General features: G+C 44.0%; 1 protein-coding gene across 1 annotated transcript in view; it reads right to left on the minus strand.

Moving 5' to 3' along the window:
• Window positions 1–1,180: 1,180 nt before the first annotated feature.
• Window positions 1,181–16,428, minus strand: part of nphs1 (NPHS1 adhesion molecule, nephrin) — a 37,890-nt gene continuing 22,642 nt past the window's right edge. The window contains exons 16-29 of the mRNA XM_062398617.1: window positions 15,789–15,902; window positions 14,204–14,325; window positions 13,458–13,617; window positions 13,183–13,339; window positions 12,542–12,693; window positions 8,716–8,827; window positions 7,960–8,141; window positions 7,766–7,816; window positions 7,335–7,457; window positions 6,708–6,756; window positions 6,225–6,357; window positions 5,069–5,147; window positions 4,783–4,943; window positions 1,181–4,671 (exon numbers count right to left, since the gene is read on the minus strand). Coding sequence (XP_062254601.1) covers window positions 4,579–4,671; window positions 4,783–4,943; window positions 5,069–5,147; window positions 6,225–6,357; window positions 6,708–6,756; window positions 7,335–7,457; window positions 7,766–7,816; window positions 7,960–8,141; window positions 8,716–8,827; window positions 12,542–12,693; window positions 13,183–13,339; window positions 13,458–13,617; window positions 14,204–14,325; window positions 15,789–15,902 — 1,688 coding nt within the window. The 3' untranslated portion in view covers window positions 1,181–4,578. The remainder of the gene's footprint in view (window positions 4,672–4,782; window positions 4,944–5,068; window positions 5,148–6,224; window positions 6,358–6,707; window positions 6,757–7,334; window positions 7,458–7,765; window positions 7,817–7,959; window positions 8,142–8,715; window positions 8,828–12,541; window positions 12,694–13,182; window positions 13,340–13,457; window positions 13,618–14,203; window positions 14,326–15,788; window positions 15,903–16,428) is intronic.

A 16,428-nucleotide genomic window follows, 5' to 3' on the forward strand; every position in this document is an offset into this window, starting at 1 on the left:
CTCCACCGTGTTTGTACAATCTTTTCCATCCACGTGTCCGTCTGGCATCTGTCCTCAATGTTGCTGTCTCAATGTCCCCAGCACAAAAATGAATTACCTTATTATAATGGGAGACTTTTGATGTGTTTACGCTGCAAAAACGCAGCACATGTTTGATATATTAATTATACAGCCTCTTTATAACGGTGAAGATTCTTATTGGATCATTTCCCTTCAACCTGCTGACACTGGGGATGATCGGATGTGCAGCACGAGCGGCTGTGAAGTTCTGTTCTTTACTTTAAATACCAACCTTTTTCAACGAGCATCTAAAGAAGTAATTCAGTTCCATCCGTAAGTTTCGTTCTTCTTTTTTAAAACCTATTAAAAAGTCCATCTTGCCTTTTAAGAAAACGCACCTAACTCCATGACACATCACCACGGTGTAGTGCAGCAACTCAACGGCATAACCAGCCTGGTAAATCTACGTTTTCGTTTTATTTATTTTTCAATTACGACTTCAAGGCTGCAGGGTTGTTGTGTGTGTGTGTGTGTCTGTGTAACAACAGCGTGACCACACCGAGAAACACAAACCAGGACTGTTGCAGCACACAAAGCCGGCAATTCATCCGCCACTCTCAGAGGACAGTCTTTGTCCAGAGTGACGAGGACGCTTTTGAGTCAGCTTGTCCTCGAGTCACATTCTCTAAGAAAATATCCAACACTTTATAATAAACATCCTAAATACAGTTGGCTTCCATCCTGACCCTCTTTACTGGAAACAGATTGTCTCCATCACAGAATATGAGTTGACTCAAATTTAAATTACATTGCTGCAACACAACACTCTTTCTTTGTCTTATGCTTCTAGCTAATTATACTAGGAGATGTACCCGGACAGAAGTAATTAGTTACTGATCACAATCTGTTTAGACACTGAAATGATTAGAGGCACAACAATCTAGTTAGAAATGTGATTTCATACATCTGTACTTAATCATTTCATCTGTTTTCCCCTTTGATCACGCTCTGCCACATGATTATTTCCATCCATCCATCCATACTGCACCTACAGTCAATTTACAGTCTCTGAATCTGTATGTCCTTGGACTGTGGGAGGAGAACGGATAAAACTTGAAGAAAACCCACAACCCACACAGAAACAATGAGGCCGAGCCACCTACATGAAAACACCATTTATTTTGGCAATGTACTTTATATCACATAACTTTGTTTTGCATGGATACAGGGTTACATTTGCATGTATATGTATAGGTAGATAAACTTTTGAAAATATATTTCAGACATAGGTGAACACAGTGTAGTTTTTAATAGTAATGTTAGAAAATATAAAAGATACATCCAGGTTTAAATGGGGCTTGAACATTTTTTTCTTTGAAAAGGTATTTAGCTTTAAACCAGGAGACTAATGTCTGTCTGGATACTTATTTGAAAGTTTACATCAACTAACAGATATAAGTCTTTTGAAATTACTGTGTCAACTTCTCCATTTTTATGAACACACACACACACACACACACACACACACACATTTTATACATATAAGTGTGTGTGTTTATTTTCACATTTGCCCTCATCAAAAGAATTCAGCAACATTCTTTCCTCCACACTGAAGACATCCTCAGTGTTAACAACAGGATATGAGTCATACCAACTGGCAGAAAATTCCTGTTATACTTAGTAAAAGATGTGGTCACTTTTGATTTGATTTCCAAACTTCAAATTGCAGAAAGCGAGAGCGAGGACGGGTTTGAGCGTCTGGAGTTAAGTTTGAGTTAGTTTCCCACATGGTGGCACAACCTGTTACAGCGATAGAGGGATATTAGTCAATTGCGTATGAGTTTTGTATTTTTAAACCTTCAGGAGAGGAGTGAAACGGAGTCGAGGTTATTAAACTCTCATTTGTTTCTCTTTGACGTCATTGCACCCTCATGCAGCCGCTGTGTTTGAGCTTCCTTCAGGTTGTTATGAACACAACATAGCAAAATGTGCATGATGGAGACGAGGAGAAATAGAAGTTGTCACACGGCATTGAGCTGTCAAGCCTTCAGTTTAGCAGATTACCTCTCCCGCCTGAGCTGAGAAGAGGCATCATGAGCAGTCTTTGGTATGAACGCGGCAGTCGGCTTGACAGGAACTTAAACAATTGCTCAGTAATGAGACAAACACACCTTGACAGCCCATGATGGAGAATAGTGAGTGTAATTGAGAGAACGCAGCCTAGTGAAACATTGAGATTTATCTCGAGGCAGTCAGGCCCCATTGAGGAAACAGAATTTTGTAGGTTAGACAAATGTGTGGGCCGTAACAACTTCATAAGAATTAAATGCCATCTCTCACACACAGTGATTAAATGTTTCCATATAGCAAAAATAATCCAATAAGAAAAGAAGCTAAAGAAGCGGGTTCTCATTGGGCGTTGTGTGTGCTACATGTAAAGAGTGAGTCCTCGTGAGACCAATGACGTGCGTGAAGATAAAACAGAAGCTGAAAGCAGAAGCACGGTGTGTGTGTCACAGCTGGGAACAGCCCGGTGACTAAAATGTAGCAGGAGGCTAGAAGGACAGAGGAAACATTGAGGAAGTTTCTGATACACACATTTACACAAAAACACAGGGAACACAAACCCTATTATTATAACACAGGTAGAAAGACAGTACTCTGAGTGTTCAGAGCTGGTGTCAATGGCAGCAGCAGCCGACAGCTTAACACACATGTAATCAATAGATATATTGGTCATATATACTGTATATACTGGGTAGAGCTTCATCCCAGGTCCTGCCCCCTGAGACTGTACAATAAGCAGAAGAATGGAGGCTGAGAACTACTGAGAGTCAGAGCCACGATCCAGTAAAAGACAAAGATCCAGTAGTACATCAGGAAGATGGCCCCAAGTGATGATCTGCTAAGAAGTGAATACCTCAGACAGCAGAAACCTGATGAGGAGGAAGAACCATCATGGAAGGAGAAGCCCCTGCACGGCCTGCATCACTGACATAATGGTTCATACCACCATATGGAAGAGACTGGTCCGAATGACAGCACAGAGGCACTAATCATGGCAACACAAGATCAATAGAGGCCCGGGGTCTACCACACCAGACAGGACCCCGGGCGCAGGCTGCACATGGAATGACAGTGAACAGGAACATCTGTGGGCTGGAAGTTCCCAGGTCAAAATTCCAAGAAGGAAAGAAGGCGGTTCAGAATAAGCTCAAATCCTGTGGGACGTCCAGATCTAGACAGATAAAAGGGGGAAGGCTAACCAGCAGGACATCGTGGTGGTCGACAAACAGGAAGTAAAAAAAAAAGGCAATTGCGATAGATGTAGTGATCCCAAGTGGCAGCAACATCAAGAGGCAGGAACACGAGGAGCCAAAAAAGACCAAGGGCTGAAAGAGGAGCTAGAGAAGATGGGGCTGTGGGAGAGGGACTCCAGCAGATTCCAGGAACAACATCTGAGATCTCTGATGAGGAACAGCTAAGATTCTGGAGCACCCTCAAGCCAATCTTCGATTTTGTATTTGCTTGTTTAATTTATCTAACCCTAAATCCACTTAACAAATAGAGATAATATTATTCCATAGATTTCATTTTTCTTTTGAACCACAATTTGAAACCAAAGATGAGGAGGATTTGTTTTTGTAGCAGTAACCCTAGCTGCAGCTTAGCCGAACCGTCTCATCCTGTCTCTATCTCTCTCTGACTTCCCACAGCCACTGAGACAAATTCTCTCTGTGGTTTTTCCTCTCGCTCGCTCGCTGATGTTGCGAGCTGAACTTCAATTTGAGAGAAAACAGGATTAGAGTCTGGCCCGAGATATGGCTTTACCTTCTGAAGACATTACCATGCTAAACACCACTCAGTACAATCCTGTTGTCGGGATTCCCAGGGACTAACCGTGAGGTCCGAAAACTTTGTATCACAAGAGGGGGAGGGAGGGGGCCTGGGTGCACGTCGGAAAAAGTGGGGATGGCTTGAAAACAATGATATTTGCTTGAGTTGCTCTGTGAGCTGCACGATGCGCCTGCTTATGCCTCACTGATGTTCTTCTGACTCAAACCAACTGATTCATGTCTAACTGCAGGCCAAACAGGGATGGGGGTTGGGGGGGGGGGGTGGGATAATGACGAGCACTTGGCTCCAAATCGAGGGTAAAGGTGAAACAACAGATCAAGGTCCAGGGAGCAGGAAGACGGCGGATGGAGGAGGAAATGAGCTGAATCGCATGACGTATTCGAGGCTTTCGAATCTGTTTTTTTCATTTTTCTTTTTTTAATCCAGCTGCCCTTCTCCTTTGCTTCCTTTCAGTCTGTTCAGTTCGCCGTGCTTTAATAAAGCTGAGCCGGAATCTCAGAGGGAAACATTCAGTGTTCATAATGTATACAGTGAAATTTCTGACATTTCAACATCAAACCTCTCTCTTTCTATTCTGCTCTTTGCACAGGTTCCCTCAAGGTCACTCGCGAGACACTGACATAAAAAGGATGAAATAAATAACATTTTGCTGAATATCTGCTCTGCATCACGGGGTCTTGAGTGTGTCACGGCGTGTTCGTGTGCTCAGAGCCGCTCGCTCTAGACCAACTCGCCTCGCTGTTCAAAGGGAAGATCAGAAACCCGCGGCAGTTGTCGAACATCTACAGAATCCCTCGCCCTCTCAGCACCCGGCTGAGAGACAGAAAACATCTCAGTTAGTGTTGTGCTCATAACAAAACTCCACTCATCTTTCAACTGCAATGTGAATGACAAATTAAATACATTGCGGTTTTGTGTACGGACCTGACGGCCTGTTGATGATGGCCAATTGTTCCACTGATGAGGCAATCGGTGGTTGAACAAGGAGGGAGGAGAAGACGCCGTGATCCCTCGGTGCGGACCCCCCCCGTCTCTCACATCCTCATACACGTGGCTGTGAGAGTCCACAGGCTGGTGCGTGACATCTTGGAGAGCAATACGGAGAAACACTTTGAATAGAAGACGCGTTTCCTAATTGGCTCAGACTGCGTCGTATATAGACATGAAGTGTTTACTGCTTTGTTTACTCGGAGGTGTATTTGCGTCTCACCGTGCCTGTGTGTTTCCTCAGGGTGCGGACTGAGAGCTGGCATGTAGTCAACGGTGGGGTAATAATAATACTGGGAACTCTCCTGAAATGAGTGAAAAGATAGCATCAGATCGGCGTTGACCTTAAGTAACTTCAAGGTAAACAACAATTTCACATGTATTACTCCAGAGCAGAGGGGTTAACAGGGAATTATTGGAGGGTCTGTTCAGCCTAATTATTCTCTGACTCGCCTCTAAACGTGTACAACCATACAGATAGGGTTGATTTTGATTTGCCTTGCTTTAGATAAATATCTCTGAGGTATAAGGAATGAATTTCTACCAAATCCTCCAATATGATAGAGGTGAATAGACTTTACAAATAGTCTATCAAGGACAATAGACTTGGACAGATGATAAAGTCCCTATAAAAATGGTAAACAGTGAAGTTAATAATATTCAGAGGATAGATTCTATTTAGAGATAGACGAAGAGTCTCCACTTCTTCCCATTATCCAGAAATGAGCTCGGACACGGCCGCTGCCATCTTGCGCTGATAACGTGATTTGGAGGCACGGTCACTACGTGCGCCCGATACACACGCTCGCAATATTTATAGTATTAAATGATTAATTAAATAAAAAGTAATCAGACAAATAAACAAGGAAACATACTGTATATCAGTGTGATTATGAGAGAAACTATCTTTCAGAAAAAGTTATTTGGCTTTAGGTTTGGTCCATGCCCCCATTCACTATCATTAGACTAGGTATGAGAGAAAGCCTTTCTCTGTGGGGATGTGAGGTTTCATTATACCCCCCCCCCCCCCCCCACGGCAGCTGCTTTCTCTCACCTCGCTGATCGGCTTTCTTCAAGGTTCAAATCCTCGTTGGCCTTTTTAAAGTACAAAATGATAATTTCTCAGAGATCGATGCGTATTTTGAATGCTAATTGTGAAGTATTGATCTACGTTCCGACTCTGTGCACAGCTAAAGGTTTCATTAGTTTATATTTCCATTTTCCTTGTTATGGCTGAATTCTCAGCTTCCTCTTCTGCCAGATCCCCTTACCCTCTGCCGAGCCCCCCCCCCCCCCCTTCTGTTTACTCAATCTCCTCTCTCCCGATTGCCTCTTTCTCTTTCCCTCGTCCCAGTCGGTGCCTTTCGTCCCGTTCTTACCGCTGCGTAACTCTCGTAGACGTTGCTGTCGGTGTCTGATCCAGACTCGATGAGGAGGGTGCGCTGGGCTGCAGCGTTGATCTTTTCTCTGCTCTCATACTTGTTGGAGTTGCTTATAGTTGACTGACTGGACCTACATGGAAAGAATTTGCCATCCCGTTCATTGAAATTCAGTGATTTGATTCAATTCTAACTATTAATCCTCATTGTAAAGTAGCAGAGATGAAGCACACATTGAAATGTATTACATGCATACATTTAGTACTTAATAGCAATGTGTTACATGGTATTTATACCTAATTAATGCAGGATTGGGGTGCAAGTTTGATGACACTACTATAAATGGATATTGACAGAAGCTTGTTGTTTGGCCGGCCTGGCTGTTATAGTAGCTGGGTCAGCCAGTGGATCAGGTCTCAGTCTTAAGTCTGTGGAGTGGATTGGATGTGTGTCTATTACTTTTACTGCAGGGCTTTAACTCACCCCTCCTCCTCATTCTTCTTCCCTTCCGATACAATCCCTCCTCCACCCCCTGCAGGAGGAACAGAAACAGGAGGAAAGAGACTCGGTGTTGGGAAATTAGAACTTGAAGAGAGGATCATCAGCTTCGTTTCATAAGCGCTGAAATTGATCAGAGCAATAAAAATGATGGAGAGCGAGAGTGAGCGAAGGACAAGTATGTCGTGAAAAATCTTTGTAAAAACCAGAGGGCAGAGGAAGGTGAGGAATGAAAAATAACCGACTGGGAGGAAGAAGTTAAAAGTTGGACTAAAGAACAAGTGGAAAGCGACAGAATGAGAGGTAGAATACGGGCATAAAACGAGCAAATGAGATAAAAGATGGGGACAAAATAGAGAAGTGAAAGCTTTGAGGGATGAATGTGGCAGGAGGTGGAAGCCTGGAGGATGAGCAGAAGGAGAGGCGTCAGGATAAATGGATGGAGCGAGGGACACGGGGAGATGAGGAGGGAGTGAGAGACTGAGCTGACGGTTGCATTGAGGTTCAGAGTAATCGCTCCAGAGTGTTGTTGAAGAATCCGAAAATTATAAAGACAGGAAAACGCTTGGATCAAAAGATGGAATCTGTAGATAGCAAGGTCGTTACGGTTACCTGTCAGACCCCGCCTCTTTTTCCACCTGAGTCCAAAGAAGAAGCCCAGTGAGTTCAACAACAGCAGGACTCCAAACACCACAGTAAACACCACGGTCAGATACACTGGAAGCCCTCCTGCACCTATAGCTCACAAAAACATCACAGACATTAGCTCAATGCATAAGAAGGAAAGTTATATGGAAATGCTGGGAGATAAAACCTGACAGAAGTGAGAGGGACCCAGCCGCTCTCTCAATTGTCTTTATTGATTAAACCAAGCAGTGGGCAGAGCGTATGGGTGGGCGCCATGACAGCCGTAGTAACTCCGGTAGAGCAAACATGAGCAGCCTTGGAGGCGCATACATTAACATGATTCAGCCAAATGAAGCTAGCTGCTGTGCAAAGAGCAATTTCCAGCTGGATTCAGAGAGTGGTGATAAAAGACTTACTCTGTGAGCCTGAGTCATCGTCTCCTGGGGTTATATTCACATCTGGCTTCTCTGTGACGACAGAACAAGGATGAATAACACTTACCAGCCACCACTTCTAAACACAACAAGCCGATGATAGGTTTATTCTATACTGTTAAATGCTGGGCAGTAAAGTCCTCTCAGTATCGAGCTGGGGGTTAGTCTGAACTGACCCATGGTGGTGATGGTCAGTACTGCATTGTTGTCAGCATAGCCACTCTCCCCCATTGCATTGAGGGCATTGACAGAGAAGTTGTAGGTGGTGGCCGGCTGCAGGTCGGTGACATTGAAGATCGTCGCTCTGGGAGGAAAGACGTCCACGTAGAGGAAACTGACGGACTGATCCCAGCGGTATCTGTCCACAGAGAGACACTGTCAGGGACAATGCTTGAACTGTGAAACGGTTTCAACAAGTTGAATTTAAGACTTTTAAAGACCTTAATGAATCAGATTTAACACCTATGTCAAGAATGTGAGATATGAAGGAAGATTAGAATCCAACGATTTTTTATGCTTCCCCATAATTGAAGATAAGGTGACATAGAAGTAGAGAAAATGGAATCCGGCAGAGACAGCAGGTATCCAAAAAGCCAAGTCGAGTGTGCTGAAGTATTTGTAGACTCAGTTACCAGCTCCATGTTTGTCTTATTTGTAGTTTAATTACAGCATTCTGATTTCAGTATCATTAGTAAAACTACAACGCAGATTAAAACGTCAGATTATACATAGAACTATGCATGCTGCCAAAACACTGAAAGAAAGAAACAAAATATAAGCATCTAAGCCTATTTAAGAACTGAAATATAATATTTTAACATATCTAAGACTTTTTTAGGCCTAAATTCAGATGATTACATTTTACATTTTGAAGACCTCACCAAAAATACGCTGTTTTATTCATTCACCCAAATCTTTCCTTGACATCTCACCTCACACGAAATCTTTGCCGCAGGCCTCCATTGAAGCCGGGGATCCACTCCACAGTGACAGAGTTGTGGGTAACACTGACTTTGCTGAATGACGAGGGAGGATCTGGGTGACCTTGGTGAGGGCGGAAAAAAATAAATGAGCAAATGTGCTCTTGATTTTGTGACAGAGTGGAACACCTTCACTCGACGGGTGGCTGTTTGAAGAGGTTTAAGGTGCTGAGGAATTGAGGTGTGTGCCATGAGAGAGTCGAGTGATTATATCCGCTAGTGTTGAAATAACACATGGGGGCTCTGCTGGCCCACCGGCCTGTGACTCCCCTGCAGCTCTCTCTGCTTTGGAGATGTTATAAATGGAGTTCCTGAAAGTGAGCGGATGTTCTTTTTGACGGAGAGACAAGAGGAAGAAGAATTATTTGAAAGAAAATATCCCACTTATCTGATTGGCCACTCTTTTCACAAGGGGTGCCTTCACAATCCTGTTCTATTCAATTAAAAACACACACGACCTGTGATTGTCACAGAAAGATGAATTTGTTTGCAAACACAATTGTACTTATCCGACAAAAGTGTCAGAAGAAAATGATAACCATTTGCCTCAGAGTTGATTTGATAAATATGTTTGGGTGGAACAATGAAACCAACTGTATTTTTAGGTACAAAAATATTTTGGGTGCAGTAAAATTAATGAAGGAGTTTGACTTTAATTACTGATGATAAATAATGAAAAAAGTGAATTCAATTAAGTCAGGGAGAAAATATGATCCCTGTCATAAAAACCTGTCAATGAGTCTCCAAAGCCTTTTTTGTTTTTTAGCAAATCATCTCATTTTAATCACAGTTAATTCCGCAGGCTGCCTTTGACAGCAGCATTTCTTTTGCCCTACATCTGCTTTTTTCTTTAAGACGCACTCTATGGATGATCAGGACACATGGGCAAAGCTATTGCTGATCCCCCTCAGAATAGAAGCGGCTGATTTGTCCAATTTATCCATCGAATATTGCACAATGAGGGATGAAGCCTCTTGATTATTATCCATATTGTGAGCAAAGATCAAAAGACGCTAACCAGGCCTTCGGTCTGACACAAGGCAATGCTCCAGTCGGGCGAGTGAAGCTAAAGTGGATTATTTTGCATTTGGAGCATTGGAAAAAAAAAAAGTCGGGTGGCTTTGGGGGCAGAGAGATAGTCAAGGAGAGAAGGAGATGCGATAGTCGAGCGGCTACATAAGATGGGGCTGCTCCGCTCGTCTCATGGCTCCAGGCTGCTGCCCAGTTTGCAGAGTAAATAATTCCCACTATCTGCTCCGCTCATAAGATTCCAGGGCAAAGAGGTCAGCCTTATTTGGATCTCAAATCCAAAAAGCACCGTGCTTAGGAAAAATACGAAAAAAAACTCTCTCTTCCTCTTGGGCTCTAAAATGATAAGGAAGCATATTAAATTTATTATCACTGCGTCAGATTAATTATGAATATTCACTGCACTAAAAAAACTGACTGGGGAAAACAGGGCCAATATGGGATTGTATTTTATGGTTTTTATAGTTAACATTAAACGTGTCCAATGATGGCTGCAGGCCTTTGCTTGGAGCCAGGATGTGTTGATAATGGGGGCAGTGGATGGGTACACTGGCAGCTTGCAGGCAGGCAAGTCTAAAAATGATGGGAGAGCAGAGCTTTTCACTGCAGCATTTATCTGAGGGACAAGTGACATGGTGCTATAGGCTCTGTGATAAGGTGGAGATAGAGAAATGGAATAAAGTCCCTTAAAAGGCTGACACTCTGGAACAGCAACTCCCTCCGGTTTACAGAATTCAGCATGTTTTACAGCACTCCCACGTTATTGTAATGTAGCTGGAAAAGGATGTTGAGCCTCAGACAAGGCAGCACACACTCAATTATTTTAAGATGATGCAAAATTAGAACCAAAGAAAAAAAGTTCTCCGCTGCCAAGTAGGCGATATGCATAATCGCAGCGTGTTGGGTTGCTTTACTGCTGACTTTGATCATTTGCCCATTTATTTAAAGCCGCCGCAGGTGAGTTTTGACCACTAGGGGGCAAAAAATAAATCCTTAAAAACTCATCGCCAAGAAAATGTGTACACACTGAGAAGGCACACAGGCCTGTGAGTACCAAAATACATTTGAAGTTTAGATTTGGTTTAGCACACAAACTACATTAATCTAGGTCTTTACCGTTTTTTTAACTTTCTCCACAATCCCCTTAAATGTACAATATGTAACTTTGTCCACAACTGGCCTCTCAAATAAATAACAAAGATGTCCAAGGTTTTTAGATTGTGGTAAGTGTGTTGATGGGTACACTGAGACTGAGGCATGTAGCCTGCTTTAGCTTTGTGCAGCTACAGGGTTAGAGTTTCGTCCTCACTTCTCTGATATTACTAGAGAACAATTCAAAGATAAAAGTAATTTAATAGAGTTAAAAAAAAGTCTCCACTTGTGTATAGAGGAACATTCTTTCTTTCATCTGACACTAAATAAACTATTGAAGACATCATTATCGAAAAAAAAGGCTTTGCAGCAAGGCTGAGAGAGAGAGTTGTTTTTCTTTGCTCATGAAATGTTGGCATTTTCAATATACAAGGTTCTTGCGGGACATTGACAAAGGGTGTTGTAAAGACAGCCTCTGAAACCCAAGGACACAACCACTCACTCTCTCTCTCTCTCTCTGTGTCTCGCGCTCTCTCTCATAGACACACACATGAGACACACACATGAGACACACACACACACACACACACACACACACACACACACACACACACACACACACACACACACACACACACACACACACACACACACACACACACACACACACACACACACACACACACACACACAATAGATTATCTATGCATGTGGAGAGCAACTCATTGACATAATGCAATTACCGCTTAGCACCAACTCTAAAGTAAAACATTTTTTGCTCAAAGTTGGATACCTATACAAACACAAATATAGTCTTCTGACCGGACTGTCCTCTTTATTTTGTATGTATTAGTATATGTCTAATATGCAGAGTCTGGAGGTGAGGGATAACATTTGAAGGCCGGAACCCTGGGGGCCTGCAGGCAAACAGTCCATGTGGTAGGCAAAAGAGGCGGAACACATCGACCGAAATGAAATCAATACAGATTAGCCAAATATGGCATCTGGACGTAAACACCTACAGAAAGTATCGCTGTTTGTTTTTTGCAGGAAGCGCAAGAAGAAGTCTTGGCCCTGATATCCGCTGTCAACAGAAGCCCCAAAAACATGGGCTTATCCCCCAGAGGCAATTTTTTCTTCAGTAAACAGCCGAGGGGCTCGGGTATAGGTCTTACGGATGTGGACCAAAAAGACAAAACAAAGCAGTACCACCAAAGATAGTGGGGGGGGGGGGGTCAAGGACACAAGGAAGAAATTCAAACAATAGCAAAACTTTTTTTAGAAGGGACTTGTTTGTTGTCTAAACTCTTGACTCTCTTCTGCCCTCTAGTGGATATATTGCTTAACATCCATGCCAACGAATAGTACGCATGAAAGTACAGTATTCAGTAAGTGACGATTCTTCAAATATCTCTCTTTGAACTTGGACACTAACCTTAACCCTGAATAAAGGACGCACTAAATGTTTTTTTTAACACCCATGGTGCCCATGTGCCTGTGCCTCTCGTAACGCTCATCGGGAACAATGCGATTTCATCTCATTCAAACCGGTTGCACATGAAGAGCACATTTTTTGTCCCCACAAGGATATAAACAAGCCCACACACACACAAATGCACACACATACGAACCAACACACATGTACATGTTTAAATACTTGTGCTGACGAGCTGGATGTCTAGCTTGTCCTCTCCAAGTGCGTTGAGAGCAGTGCAGCTGAAGACGGCATAGTCATGAGCTGCAGTCACATTTATTACTCGAACCGTGCTGGTGTGGTAGGAACCCCACCTCACGGTCTGCTCCTCATACCTGCAGTGCACGCACACACACACACACACACACACACACACACACACACACACACACACACACACACACACACACACACACACACACACACACACACACACACACACACACACACACACACACACACACACACACACACACACACACACACACACACACACACACACACACACACACAAACAGAGGAGCAGAGAAAGAGATAAATCCTAAGCAGGCGACAGCAGGGATTGTGATGTCCTGCAGATTGCACTAGTTCACCCAATTTCACACATCAAAGAAGCATTAAACAGGTATTTGCATAGTGAAAAGCAAAGTATAAAATGCACTTAATCCGGATTTAATGGTGAAATAGCACGAAATGGCAAAAGAATATATTACATTAGGGTAGAATCTAATGTAATTGTGAGGATTCCTCAATATACAACCAAATGCTGACAGTAGCAGGGGAGTTAATGCAGGAGAAGATTGGAATAATGTCTGCTTTCAGACCTTGGGTTTGTAAAGTCCATGCGTAAGCCATTTTTTTCCCAGGAGAAGTCGACCCGAGGAATACCATCTGCCTGACACACAACCTCAGCTGTCGTGGTTCCATCCCCTCTGCTGGCCACCTTCCTCCACTGGGCTCCTTTCTGAAGCTCTGGTTTGACTGCACAAGGCAAAGTAGACATTGGAGGCTATTCAATCAGAAAACATTTACACGGGAAATAATTGATCCCAAAAACATGTGTATGTCCCTCCCCGACACAGAGAACAAATATACTCACATTGCACAACCAGCTGCACATCTACACTGGCAGGGGGTGCTATGCCATTATTGGCTGTGCACTGGTAAATACCAGCATGAGTCCGAGTCACATTATGGATGGTCAGAAGGCCTGATTCGTCTTCCTGGGTCTCCTCTCCCATCTCCGCCTCCCCCTCTCCCTGCGGAAGACAGAGTGAGCGGCAATAAGCGGACGACAGCAGCAATCCCTCAATACCACACTCCCATCCTCCCGGGTGAGGGCTGGAGTTTTGGGCGGCTGTTTCGAGAGCGAGACAGGTAGACAGTGAGGGAGAGCCGAGCCGGAAACCATCAGGGCTCGAGATTGGGGATGGGAAGGGCAGCGGGGGAACGAGCTCGGACGACAGAGAAGGATAATGCCACGGGTTGAAGAGCCACAGGGAAGGAGGGAAGGAGGGGCTGCACAGGTTGAGAGCGGGAGACACAGCACCGCCGGAGGGTGGGTGAGACCAGAGAGGCATCAGTAGATGCAGGGACCACGTCGCATTGACAAATGTGCCCTTTTGTCGCACGGCAGTAATCAAAGCTATTTTTCTGGATTTGGGCTGAGTGCAGAGTGGGGAAGAGGTGGAGAGGAGGGGTAGTTCGAGCTACTGAAATATGGTGCATCTATGCATTTAAAAGGCTGTGGATAAATGGCAAGATGAGATAAACCAATAGAAAGGAAACCAGGTAAAGGAAATACAATTTAGAGGGGGGATTGCATTCTGAGTGTCTGTTACTCACCAGCCATTTCCAAGAGAACATGTCAGGTATAATGGGGTTGGCATCTGCCACACATATCAGGTCTGCTGTGTCCCCCATGTTCACAAACACTGGGTCCTTCTCTGCCTTGACACCGGGAGCATCTGAGTGTAAGAAAAGGGGGATGGAGCTGAAACAGGACCAAAGGTTAATATGCCAACCTGGGGCAAATCATTCTCTGAACCATTAAACCGGCATGCTGCGTTGCTATAATTATTCTTACACTCGTTTCCCTTTGAACGTTTCCATAACCCCGTCTTAATTGGCCTCTCTCTTTCAGATACAAGGCCATTAACCTCTCTACATGTTGAGGCATTGCAGATACTTTTGCAATCGGCCATGTGACCCGCACCAGGCCCTAGGCTAACACACACTAACCAATTCCCCCTCCCATGATTCCACTCTCCCTCCATCTATCCATCATCATCTCTCCTCCCCGACTGCACGGCTCCTGCACTTGTCTTTGTTCGCCTCTACCTCACAGGCTTTTAATACTTCTCACGGGTGCCATGTACTTAGAGCAATAAGGCCATTAGTGCCTGCTTGTCTAAGCCTGTGTTCACACTTGGAGAACATTGCTGGGAAACAGAAGAGAGACACTGACCTCTGGGTGGGTGGGATCCGGCCGTGTTGGCCCGCTAACCAACAGCGACAATGTTAAGTGGGCTACACCGTCACCCTTAAAAGCTACGACAATTCTCTATGCATAATGAATACCTACAACTGTCAAGACCAGTCATATCAGAGCAGCAAAATCCATTAGGCGTGTACCATGGGCTTTGGTGAAGCAGGCAGACCTACATTTTCAACACTTCCATTATTAAATCATCAGAATCGGGGCAGTGGGCCTTCTGCTCCAGGCAGGGCCTCGGGCAGCAGTGGAGGCGCACGGCCTTGCATGGAGGCCTAATGAATGAGGCATGTTTACTGGGTAGGAGCTGAAAGTCAATGTTGTTGTCTGGGTGTGTCAACGTGTTCGGATGATCTGACGGTTGTGTTACTTCACAGCTTTAGACATGTTCCCAAAACAGTCTGTTTGCAGGCTACAAAATCAAAATCAACGCACAAATCAGTCTATTATTAGCAAGAAGAACTCTGTTTGTTCTCCACATTTACAAGAAGTCGACTCTTTAACAGAGATAAATGATGTAGTTGAATGGTGACCCACAGGGCCGGGATGTATACCTGGCATATTCCAACCTGAACAACATGAATTATAAATGGACTGCAGCCAAGTAAAAGTAATGATTATGAAAAAGTACCATTTCTATATTTTCTCTCATTTTCAGTCATCTGGAAAAGTTTCTTCACTCCCTAGAAACTGCTGTAGACTATCCATCTAGCTTTCAAATGTAAATACCGAAATACACATATCATGATGTGACATATGTTATCTTTCACACGTTCAAGCTACTCTCCAGGTAATAGTATTCACTGTTTTGTTGTATCTAAATTAATGTCATTAAAAAATATATTTGTTCACATGGAATAGTACAAAATCAAGATGTGTGTGGGCACAAGGTAGTGTGTGTGTCTGCCATTTCTTTCTCTGTGTAGAGAATCTTACACTGAACATCGAGCATGATGGAGGTTTGGTTGACGCCCTCTTCATTTTCACACACGGCGGTGTACACTCCTGCATCTTTCCTCGTCACATTCTTGATCTCCAGCGAATACTCGTCTGACCAGCGGTAGCGCAGATTCCACCGTTTTCAAAAACACACACACGGACAGACACACACACAGACACACATGCAAACCGATGGTAAATTAAGTATTCATTACATGCTCATCAACGGCATGTCCTCTGGCCACTGGTCTCTAAGTGACATCTAATCCTGCATTATTGATTGGCTTGGCGGGATTCCCACATCGAGCCAACAATAGGCTGCATTAGAGACACCTTCTGTACCGCAGCACTCAGAATGTAATAGGTGGGATTCTACATTCAGGATACAGTCATCTTATGGCGGGGGCGTGTGGGGCGTTTGATGGAGCTAACAGAGTTAACAGAGAGAGAGAGTGGGTGCTGCGGGGCCCTTGATGACACCGGCCTGGAAGAGAAGCCAGGTTTAGATCCGTTGTGTTGTATTCAGGCAGACAGCAATCCTCATTTAGACTGCATACATTAGAGCCATAATGAGAATCACATTTGGCAGGGTCCCATGCTGGCTAACCTGCCATGTTTTATTCAGACCCTGAATGGC

Source organism: Platichthys flesus, chromosome 11, assembly GCF_949316205.1.
Source record: "Platichthys flesus chromosome 11, fPlaFle2.1, whole genome shotgun sequence".
Lineage (NCBI taxonomy): Eukaryota > Metazoa > Chordata > Actinopteri > Pleuronectiformes > Pleuronectidae > Platichthys > Platichthys flesus.